Source organism: Syngnathus typhle, linkage group LG14, assembly GCF_033458585.1.
Source record: "Syngnathus typhle isolate RoL2023-S1 ecotype Sweden linkage group LG14, RoL_Styp_1.0, whole genome shotgun sequence".
Classification (NCBI taxonomy): Eukaryota; Metazoa; Chordata; class Actinopteri; order Syngnathiformes; family Syngnathidae; genus Syngnathus; species Syngnathus typhle.
This window is the reverse complement of record NC_083751.1, coordinates 6,354,249-6,366,433: the sequence shown is the minus strand read 5'-3', so window position 1 is coordinate 6,366,433 and position 12,185 is coordinate 6,354,249. Positions and strand designations below refer to the sequence as shown.

Genomic DNA, 12,185 nt, shown 5'->3' with positions numbered 1-12,185 from the left:
AAGACAACGCCGCACTGTACACTTTGTTTTTCACCATGTAAAATGATCACCGTGAACCCCAAGTGCTGTTAAATCATAAATGTGGCAAAAGTTATTTTACACGCATGCACACCAAAAGATTATAACTTTGCCTCGCGTCAGCGTGTATGAAAATCGTATTAATATTTTAACTGGCTACCACATGCGCTCTTGAATGTTGTGCATGTAATGTGCCAAATACAATACTCCCTTTTGAATGGCACGGTGATGCAGTTTAAGAGGTTGTGGTTTGAAGTAGCATTTAAATGGAGGTGTCACTATCATTTTTGGCCCAAAATACTTTCCATAGTTAAAGCAGTGGTAATATACATAACTCAAGTCGACTTGTTTGTCATTACAGTATGTTAAATATTCCGAGGTCAATCGGGATAAAGCGTGCGAAACTTTGCCACGGCATTTTCAGTCACCTTGGCAACCCATCTGAAAGGCTAGTTCACGAGGACACAAACACACCCTCGGCCCCAACTGACACGCACGTCGTCCGCGAGGACATTAACAAACAAACGCATGCAGAGATGAGGTGCTAAATAATCAAAAAGCCCGTGGAAGCGAGCGTGACTGTGGGTCAGGTGCAGGTGGTGTACGTGGTCGCCGTCACTTGGGTCCAGATGGTGCAAAAAGGGCAGAAACAAAAAAATAAAGGTCGGGGGGGGGGGGGGGGGGGTGATAAGAAGTGTGAACCAGGATTGAAAGAGAAGTGTGTGTATGTGCGTTGTGCTGGCTGGCTGTATCTGCAGTGTGAAAGGAAAAACAAATCAGAGGATAACAATGAACTCTCTTACCCCCATCAGCAGAAGGGGGGGGGGGGGCGACGTGGCATGGGCGTGGTGAGAGGGGGATAACACATTTACAATGAGGGCAGAAAGACGCTGCAAGATCAATATTTAACCTGCGCCAGCATTTTATGAGCAGACCTGTTACAGATACTGTGTCGGGCACGTCATGGAAAAATACGTAACGCGCACCATGACAGCAAAGCGGAAACGTGTCATGATCACAACACCGGATTTGGCTCTGTCCCGGGGACTCGGTATAATAATAGCAGCTGGAGCGTCCCCAAAGACAATTGAAGAGCATTACGTATTTGACTTGGTTACAATACAGAGCTGTGTAAATGCATCCAGTTAATCAATGCGATTATTTACACAAAACGAGATGAACAGCTTTATATAGCTCCCTCTATTTAATTAAATGGGAAGTCAAACTCCCAAATTTTCATTGTTCTGGTCAAAATACAATGTTCTGATTAACGTTTAGTTTATGGAATATGAATTAAACAGGCAAAATCCACCTGTTTTTACCCATCTCACGATGGCAAAATGGCCGGCAACTGAGATGGAGAAAAATGGGTGATTTTTGCTGCTTACTTCATATCCCACAAACACAATATTAATCAGAATGTGTTTCTTAGACTCGTGGTGGCACATACTAGATATTACTGGAGAGAAACTTTGGGGTTTGACTTCCCTTTTAAGGACAAAATGAGCAGTATTACATCCTAAATCATGACAACAAGTCTAACGTCACTGTTAAGTCGGTGTTTATGGGAAGGGTAATATTTATGAGCATGGGAGGATTTATAGTTAACGCCATTAGAAAATTCATTCTTGTCAAAATAAAGTGGAAGCGCGCAAGTGTGAGCGTGTTGTGTTGGCAGTGTGTCATTGGGCTGTGTCAGACGACCACTTCTCAGTCATATGACAGCCCTCAAAATAAATTGAATGCATCAGGTTCAGTTACATGGCATCCAGAACACAGTCAACACACACACACAAACACACACATTTATTTTTGACACTATTTAAAAATGTCTTTTCTTTGATTTTCGCATGAGGTATTTGCATTTTTTCGTTTTACGTGTAATTTATAGTTTAGCTTTTGGGGAAAATCTAACCTAACCTTTAATTCTTAAAGATTACTAAATATCAGGGATGGACGAGTATCGATACAAAATCGGGTACTCGTAAAGTATGGCAATACCAGCCACCGATAGGTAAAGCAAAAAGCTTTTCTAGCTGGCTAAAAGAAATGCTACTTGCTATGTGAAGAGTTTGGTTATATGTGGGGACAAAAAGAGACGTGACTTGTGTACAGTACACTGGTACTTAGACTTATGAGCTCCAAATGGAAGAAAAGGTTTGACTTGGAAATTACTCACATTAGGACAAAGCCACAGTCTAAGTGTCTGGTCCTGCAACGGCCTCAAAGGGATTCTTTGGCTCATCCGCGCATACCAGCGTTGGCTCTTGGATTTAACAGCGGAAAGCCACCAACGGTTTCAACAGGGCGAACGGCAACGAGGACTATCGAATCGGATTGTTGCGGCATGGCGTAACGGCGCACTCTCTTCGCCTGCATGCGCAATTCCCCGGCACCCCCCTCCCTCCGACGCAGACCACATTTCTGTGCAGTGAGCAGGGGTTTACATAAACAGCCATGGCTTCTCCATCGAGGAATGAAAGTCAGGGGCCGATGGCATCAGATAAGCTCTGAATTAAAACAAACAGGGCCGCTGTTAAAGACACGTGTACGTGTTGTGACCGCCGCCTCCATTCACAGTTTGACGTGATGCCGGGAAGGACACTCGGGAATCTTTTCATGTGAGCGCTCCGAAGGCAGAAATGGCAAGATAGTGACAAATCAGAAGCCCATCTTAAACATTTCCCTTGCCATTTCTGCCGGTTCCACGGGTGGTCCGAAGAGCGGGAACTGTACTCGGGTGCGCATTATTCGCATTCTTTCACGATCATGCCATTTTGTTTAAAACTCAGTCCCAAAGACAAATCTGCTGCTTTCCATATTGAAGAGGAAAATGTAAAAAATGGTTTCAATTCCATCTTGTTTCTTGTATTGCCATTGGCAGTCTGTGTGAAACTGCTCACAAACAAGGAAACAAATTGCTAAATTAGTTGAAGTTGAAAAGGGAATTTGGTCAGATAAGAGTAGTGGCGGAAGCGTTTAAGAAAGAACCCGACTTCCTTTCGGGCAGGGGTCGCCAGCATGGTGCTTGCTAACACCAGGTTGCTTCCGAGCCCACCAACCTGTTCTAAAAATAGCTCACCAGTTAACGGACATTGTGATTTCCGAGGAATGATATAAAGTGATCATTTTACATTATTTACATATCGATTACTTTCATACCTTGTTCATAAATCATAATGGTCCAGAAAGTGAACATATTGAAGAGTTGCTACTTTGTGACCGAGTATCGCAAAACTCGTCTCGGGCTTCATTAAAGCAGTCTGACCTTTAAGGGGGCTCGGCTATGTTCGTTTCGATGTTAGGCGGTTCCTACAAATTTGGCTCCGGCTCTGCGACGTGGTACACACTGTTCCCGTGCATAAGTGCCACTTCCAAACACACACGCAGTTCACATACGTTGGCTGGAAGTAAACCGGTCTTTGGAGATGAGATCCAGCAGACGGCAGCGAGTGACGGGAGTGCATACTGATTGGCGTGCACACAACACGCACACACGCTGACAATAGCACAGGCATGGTGGGCCACTTCAAACGCATTCCACAACGTGCACGGCATTGCCGGAAAATGCCACCGTGCTCTTCAGCACCGACAAACACAAGCGCTTGCTCGGAGGGGACCTTCTTCCTTAAATGTGTGTTTTCAACCAGCTTGGTGTTAGCAACAAAAAAAATAATAATTCAACTTCCTTATTGTCGGCACCTACTGCTTCCTGACCTTTCAATTTACACACCCCAGCTTTCTCATTTAGAAACCAGCCACAGCCAGTATAAACTAATGTTATTAACCAACCTATGGGCTAATAACCACTGGTGGTTTGGTTTTGTTAGGATCAAAGCGACGTAAACGCACCACAGGAGGGGCAATTTGAAAATATTTATTCATAATTGGACTGGGCACAAACAGGTTGAAAATATTTATTCATAATTGGACTGGGCACAAACAGGACCATTTGGTTATTCCCCCAATTATTTTCTGATTTTTAAGACCTGATAGAAGAAGAAAAAAATGTGACAAGGGATTCCACCAGTCCAATTTTGAGCTGTGTGGATATTTGAAGAGCATTGCCTAGTAATCATCTTTGTTAGATATTGAATTCATTATCCCAAGTTGTCATCACTCGGTTCGTTTATTTAAAATAACAAAGGGCTTTTGACGAGATGGTCCTTGGAGGATTTTTCTTTGACCAAATCAAAATGAATGTATCAAGAAGCCAAAACAATAAAACCCACATGATAAAAGCTGTTGACATAAATTGACAATACGGAGATTTGCATCGTAGGCAAAGTCCAATTCGTCATGGAGAGAAGTGCGCATCGACATAGTCTGTCTTTGCGATGTAGAGCAATGTTGATCCCGTCACTTTACTCGGCTTGTTTTTCCTCAACAGATAAGACCTCAACGAATATTTCATTGATTGACAACCGTCACGGCGAGAGCTGTCGGCCTTTGCTTTGCAAGCGGACAGAGGCGGTTACAGAAAGTCAGGCTGTGGAAAACATACATAACATCACATGCATAAATACACACTGGCTGAGAGGAACAAGAAGGGGGCCAGGCTCCGGGTTGCACAACTTGTTTTTCACAAGTTCGGCCAGGAGACAGCTCAGCAGTTACTTCAGAAAACCGTTCGCTGATAACTATGGCAAACAAGCCCATCGAAATCTATTAAAAACAGCCTGCAAAAAAACCCAAAAAAAAACGCATCCTTACGACATTATCTAGGACCCGGCTCATCGACGCCGTGGCGTGGTGAATTTATCAATTCGGCTTCTCCTTATGCCAAGAGTGACGTTGAGCTATCAGAAGGAAGCCTTTCTTAGAACGGCATATTCCGAGTATTTTGGTTGTTGACCCCCGCACCCTCTTAAGCGTCAACATCTCAAGAGTGCCAAATATGGTCACTAAGCAGAGAATTGAGTAAATAAGGCGCCAGAAGCAGCCAATGGCATGTACCCCACTCCCCTAGAGGGACACACAGAAAGAGAAAGAAAGAATGAGGAAGGAGGGGTACAAGAAGCCCGCCCGGTCTCATAAGACCCCTTTCAGGGGCCCCTGCGCTGTCTGCATACATGACCTGTGTGGAGTGTCCACAGCATTTGCTTTGAACCTGGCCAGAGAAAGCAGCCATTTTAAGAAATGCAGGGCAGTCTAAATAGCAACACTTGGCTGAAACAGGCACGCACTTGTCACATTATTGTGGTTCGCTTCAACTGTACGTGTGAGCTTTAGGTTCACGTCAATTTTGTTGTGGACTTGCGCAACACCCTTTTGAAACTATCTCTAATGAGGCACTTTCTAAATTGGAATATTACAAACACGTTAATAAATAAAATATAAAGAAAATAATCAAATATACTATAAATATTCAAAGTTAATAGACAGAATTGTTTGCCTTGCCAGGCAATTCTATACACAAATGAACCTTGGAAGAATTGCTACAAAAATAATCAAAAATAATTATGATGTAAGACATTCAATTTGATAACAGAATTTTCAATGATCAAAGCAAGCCTTTGATGGAAATTTGACAATATTAAGCAACACATCAATGTTAAATCCATTTTATAGATTCAGCAGCGCCAATTCTTAATTGCAGTTGTCTCCAGGCACTTAACATTTGGTGCATGTTTACAATCAAGCTTTCAGGGTAAATACAGTTAGTCTAAATTGACTAACTGTTACTATTTCAAGAAAGAAATTCCAATCTGCTTTCTACTGTTTTTTTCTCCGGGTACTGTTGATCATCGAGGCCATGGTAAACAAAGACTGAATTGAGAGGAATTTACTTCTTGTTGATTTTTTATTTCTTAGAAATGTGTAAATATGACTTTAATTGCGCTATCAAGCTAGTTAAACAAACAAGAGGAGTTTATTAATTTTTCCTGGATGATTTCGAAGATAGACAGACAAAGAAAACAATATTTAGCAAGACAATTAATATATTTTTAAATCAACACCACTATGGCAAATTAAAAATGACTGAAAATAACGGTATTAGGCCAACAATTGATATTTTGTCATAAACTGTGTTGAGTAACAATTTTATGTATATGTATTGATGGCATGCCAAGAGAATTTGAACATGAGGTTGGTTCCATGTTCCTTATGAAAGAACATCAAGGTGTCACATGTGTATTGTTTTTGTTTTTTTAGATCCACCAAATAGGTTGAGAAATGGCTGTAGCACGGTACACCACATTCACAGAAAGGTTGTTATCGCCGCACGGTTCAGATTAGAAATCGTTTTACTCCGATCAACTCCTCACCCTCAAATTCATTGATAAAAACAACACATGTCCTCGGTGGTTTGCAGGAGAGGGGGGGGGGGTGTTCCCCGCCCAAATGTTTTCATCCTAGGATGGTGGCTAATCCGCCGCTTCTCGTGCGTAATGTGTTTACGTCGTGGCTGTTGCGGGAGCGTGCATGCGTGCGCGTCGCCATGGAAGGGCCTAGCTGCAGCGCACGCTGGCCCGCATCTTGCTACTCCCACTTCGAACGCGTCGGAGCGGCCCACCGCGGGGAGGACGCTTCGACGCGACCGCCTTCGGGGGGGACAACAGACCGCGTGGGTGGAGTGGCGCGTCCGTGTCGTATGCCTCCGAAAGTTTACGCAAGAATAGCAATTATTGGCGCGCAGCCACGCGCAACATAGGGGGGAAACAAACATAACCTTTTGCGCATGCGCTATGCATATCAACAAGACTTGATCAATGTAGATAGAAAGCAGTAAATCTATAATCGCTGTAAAATATTCATCGAGTTATGAAATTAGATATCACAAGCTGATTGTTTTTAAACATTTCTGGTATTTTTAAACACCAAAAATGTAAACACTTTATGACTATTCTATCGGCGTTTCAATTTTATTAGGAAGCCAACTATTTTTTTAAATTATGGTTCACTTATTTTAAATGGATGTACATTATTTCGATTTTTTTTACGTCTGTTAAAATAAATCACATTTTTATGTGTTCGCAACCGAAATGGAGAATCTTATAAAATACTAAAGCACAAAAAGCGTGTACTTACTTTCTCCCTTAATAAGTCCAGGCTGGCATATGATGCAAACGATCCAAAGCACAAGTTGTGCACCCAGTTCAAGCGTCCAACGCCTCATTTTGACGCGTCAAACTCAAAAACTCCAATGTGGACACCTTGGGGGGGGAAAAAAACCTTAACCGATCACTTTAACCAAGGGCCCACTCGGCCCGGTAATGAACGGATACCCCCTGATCCGAAGTCGTGGTGCTTTCCCTAAAAACGGTGCTTTTTGCTTCTGGAGACAAACGTTTGTGTCGAAATGTTCATTTTCCATAAGTGAAGGAGACAGTCCACCGTCATGTGCTCTTCTCAAGATCCTTTATTCTATGAATCGCAAGAAATAAAGTCTTTCCAGGTATCTATCTCTAACGGGCGTAAAGAGCACATTCCAGCGAGATCAAACTTCCTTTGGGCTGTTACGTGCAGGAAAAACGTGCCTGGATGTGGAGCTGCGACTATCCCGTGAACTCCTTCACCCCCTCTGAGGCAGCAGCAGCCAACGTCGTAAAAAAAATAAAACGTCCAAGACGGCGCTGGGAGCAGGGGGGGGTCTGCAAAAGGGCAAACGTGGAAGCTAATTGTCTCTAGTTCCACTTGGAAAAGAATGACGGCGACGTGTAGCCAAAAGTGGGGAAAAAGTCGTACCACGCTGCCCGTTTCCTTTCCTTACATTAGCCGATGGAAGGAAGGAGGAGGTCGAGAAGGAGGAGCGGTGTAGCTAAAGCTAGCTAGCCAGCTAATCCAAAACAAACCAGCTTTCCGCGTCGGCGCCGGAGTTGCAATAGAAAGAAAGCACACATCGAACGCGCGTCTCGATTTCAGCGCTGATCACAGACAAAATAAGAAAAAGGAAAAATAGTTTAGAACACAAAAAATAAAAAGACGGGTTAAATGTAAAAGTTCCCGTTTGTGGCTGTGTGGTTGGTTTTCTCTCCGTCAGGTTGCCCCTCTTTCCGTCTCTCCTTGCGCGAGGATCTCGCCCAGTAAACAACTCCTGCTGCCACTCACTCCAGCTGGGCCAAACGCGAGGGAAGTCCACAAAACGCGGAACGGATTTGGTTCCCTGAATGGGTCTGAGCCGCAGTTCGGATCTGGAGCGTCTGAAGCGGAGGGAATAACTCCGGTGGTCTTTTGTCAAGAAGCAAAACAAATACGAGGATCTTTTTTTGGTTTGTTTGTTTTTGTTATAAGGTGGCAGAGTAATTTGCGGTGGAATTAATTTTAAAAGTGTCAAGCATTTTGAGTTACATGAAGCACTCTACAAATTAAAGTTTGGCTGATTAGTTGATGTAGAAGCCGGTGGCAAAGTACTATTTTTGTCCAAATAAAGCTCACTTCAACTTACCTGCATTTATTTTGGCACTAAGATGCCACAAAATAACGGCAACGCAACACTTTCAAGATGTTGTTTTTGTCACCAAAATGTCCTCAAATGGTAGCAAAATACTTTTTGATTGCGGCAAAATTACTTTTATCTAAAAGTTCTACAACTCCCACTAACATTGTTCCTTGGCACCAAAATACCACAAGTTGATAGAAAAGCACTACTTATGCCTAAAGGTTCTTTAACTCCCTTTAACACAGTCTCTTAGTCATAGTCATCTTTCAACTAGTTTATAGCCAGTCGTTGATGTCCTGCCAAGTGGGAGAATAAAAGTAACAAATAAAACATCCCCCCTTTTTGTGCTATGATTGCTTCTAGATTGCGGACAAAACAAACTGGCAGTACAAACATTGCCTGCCGCCTTGGCCTTGCAGCTAGGAAATGGAACACCTGCCTGAAGCCAGGAAGGTGCACACTATGTTCTTTTTAGATTTGCATAGCAAATATTCAATTGTAATCAAACCTGTCCTGGCCAAGAAGCTTATGTCCTCAGAACAAAACCAAGTTTTCCTTTCTGACGCACTGGGCCAATCAGCTGAACCTACGTAAGAATCGATGTGAAAATATGAACAGAACATCGACTCCTTCCCACTCGCATAGTAGGGGTGCTGTTTGTGTGCACGGATGGTTACACGCTGGCCTCGGCCCGTCGAGAGCTTGTGGAGCGGGGCTTGTTGTTTATCTGAGGAATGTTGTTACCCAGTGAACAGAGTAAATGAGGTCTTAGAGAGATTAAATGTCACGGGTCTGAAGGACTAAGGCCAATGGAATCTAGTCAAAACACATCGCTTTGCGCTCACCGTGCTGTCTGACGCCTCCGCTCAGATACACACGGCTCTTCGTTGCACAATACACAGGTACTACTTGCAATCAAATAACTTGGAGCAGATTAATCCACTACAATGCTCTCTTGGAGTACATTTACAGAGGTGGCTCTAAAAATAAACGCATTCAAGTAGATCGGATTTTCAGTCCAACAGAATATTTTGTCTTCAAGGCAAGTCGAATGTGTCTATGAAAGTTCGACATCAGAGCAAACGGGATTATGTATAGTTAGCGGTTAACTTGTTTGATTCACAGTGGCGAGGTTCTGGGTTCGAGTCTCAGCATAGAGATTGCATGTTCTATGACTGAGAATTTTTTTTTTTTGCCTTGGTTGACGTGGAAGGCTCAGCAATGAGGTCAGAAGTAGTGTTAGGCTAATAAGGGTGAGTTACAACATGTCCGACAAAGAAGGGGGTCATGATCCTAAACAGATAGAGTGCTTCTGGATTATCCTCTTCAAAGGTCTCCCTTGTTTAAGTGCTTTACATCGCCAACTTCCTCTATAGGTACATCGTCAACAGATCTCTTCGAGCCGCATACTGTATACGACCAAAAAAAAAAAAAACAATGAATGTGAAATGATCCTCTTGCAATCCTTCTCAGCTCACAGTGAGGTTACGACACGTGTTATTTATTGGTTTTGACCCCTCGGTAAACGAATCACATTGTAAAATTTGACCCCTGACCCAGGCCAAGCCTTAAAGATTAGTGACCTAGGTGTATTATAGCTTAAGTAAAAGCCCCCCTTCAAGGCAAGAAGTGTTCTGATGTTGCCGATAACAATAAAGAGAGTTTTGTAAAAAAATCCTGTCAGTTGACTAATTTACTGATTTAAAAAATTATACTCTCGTCTTTCTATAATTGTAACAACAGTAAAGACACAGAAATGGTACACATGTCAAAAATAACACTGTAGCTGTCTGCTATTGTGTCAATACAAACTGGCTGCCTCCTCCGGGCACTTAAACTCACATATCCCCGTGGTGTATTGCAACAACATAATGAGGCTCTCCCCCAGTGGCATTAACTATAAAAACAGCGTGAGTGACGAGGAAATAAGAGCGACATTTGTATAAGAATAATAAAAAAAAGAACTTTCATGGAAAAGGCATAGCTACTAAGCAATAGGACAAAAAAAAATCCTCTATCAAAAAATGGATTTATAATCTTCTGAAAAGATAACAGATGATAATTCAATGAAATTAATTGATTTTCAACACAATAATAAAATATAATATCACAATTACAAATAAAATACATTTAAATGAATAAAGAAATATATACATTGACAGATAGAGCATATTGGAAGTGATAAAGTTAAACATTGGTGTGAAAATTGATAGCACTAACGTGACGAACACGACTATCTCAACACAGAAGCTTGTTTGGGACCTGTCGTTTCTTTTAGTCCCGTACTTTGTGTCAATGCTGACAAGTGCAATCGTGCAGCCGCTTCCATGATAAAGTCACCGAGATGTACGGCAGAGTTTTTTTTCAAAGGGAAAAAGTAGGGCCTGTTCTATCTCTGTCACTCTTCTGCATGTCGTGTGTCCCCTGTGTGCACGCACACACACACTGTAACATTCTCGACACACACACTCACACAACAGTACTGTCAAGGTCATCTTTTTGCTTCAAAACCAAACGACCAGTGGTGGCTCGTCAGGAGATGCCGCCAGGGCGCCGCCCTACCGACCAGCTAAGTCACTGTACATAAATATTGATAAGAATTAAAACTAAATAATCAAATTAATATTTTTAAGAAAACACTTATGAATATATGTTTAACACGAGCAAAATAAATAAATTGATGAGTAGAAATGGTGTCTAAGGTGTCTCAAATGGTGTCGATATATTTGTAAAATGCGCAGTGGCTCCTCATGCAATACACACCTATTGAGCATTGTGGTGCCAGTAACAATTACTCGAGTAAAGCCAACTTTTTTTCCTGTCTGGCCCCAGTGGTTCTTGCAGTCAACTGGAACTTGCCCCAACCAATATGGCCGCCAAAATGACTTGGCAGCCATATTGCTTGTGGCTCAGCCAGGATCCTATATTTTATCTAGTGAAGTAACTTCCAAATATTTGAAGACAACCCAGGCCACATGGCAAGAACAGATATTGTAGATTTATGGACTTAATCGTGGCTTCCTCACCCATTCAGGTTTGATGATTCTCCTAAAAAGAATTATATTTTGACTCCTTCCTTTTTAACATTAATTCTCAGGGATGAGAATTCTGCCGTCTGTTCTTTCTCACACGCTGATGCTTTGATAGGAGCTCCCCGAGGCCAAGTACTGAAGGGCCAGGGGATCTGTTTTTATCACAAATAAGGACATGGCCCAGCCAGCTAGAACCTCAACGTCCTTCCTCGCCGGGAGGATATGTCACTGACAGCTTTATCCTCGTATTGTCACAGCGACGCAATGAAGGCGGCATGAATACACACGGTCAAGGTCAAATCAATGTCGCTGGTTCCTCAGAGGCGCTGACTCGGGGTGGAGGCAGAGGAAGGTAAACACAATGTATGTGTGGACTGCATTACATCAAACCTTTCCCCGCTCAGTGGAAAAACAAGGACACGCTTGTTTGGTTGCTTCCTTTCACACGCATGCACATGCTCCATTGGTGATTTTACATTAGTGGGGCAATCCTGCCCCAAATCCATAAAATGGGGCAATGGTAACTTTTTATAAATTCACTGACTTGGAATAGTTCATTTTTTCAGCTTGACTTGAACTGATTGCCAGCTCTCCCTGGCTTGTCTACGCTGTCAAATTATTATAAATGATCATTATTGGTAGATGTAGTTTAATTTGTTCTGTGACCCTGAGCACGCTTGTAACTCAAAAGACACGTATCAAATCAAATCATCTTTCTCCAGTGAAGTAAATGGAAATGCCAGTAATCTGTT

General features: G+C 42.5%; 1 protein-coding gene across 1 annotated transcript in view; it reads right to left on the bottom strand.

Moving 5' to 3' along the window:
• The window catches only part of insrb (insulin receptor b), a 49,547-nt gene extending 41,454 nt beyond the window's left edge, over positions 1-8,093 (bottom strand). The window contains exon 1 of the mRNA XM_061296471.1: positions 7,051-8,093. Coding sequence (XP_061152455.1) covers positions 7,051-7,138 — 88 coding nt within the window. The 5' untranslated portion in view covers positions 7,139-8,093. The remainder of the gene's footprint in view (positions 1-7,050) is intronic.
• Positions 8,094-12,185: the final 4,092 nt, after the last annotated feature.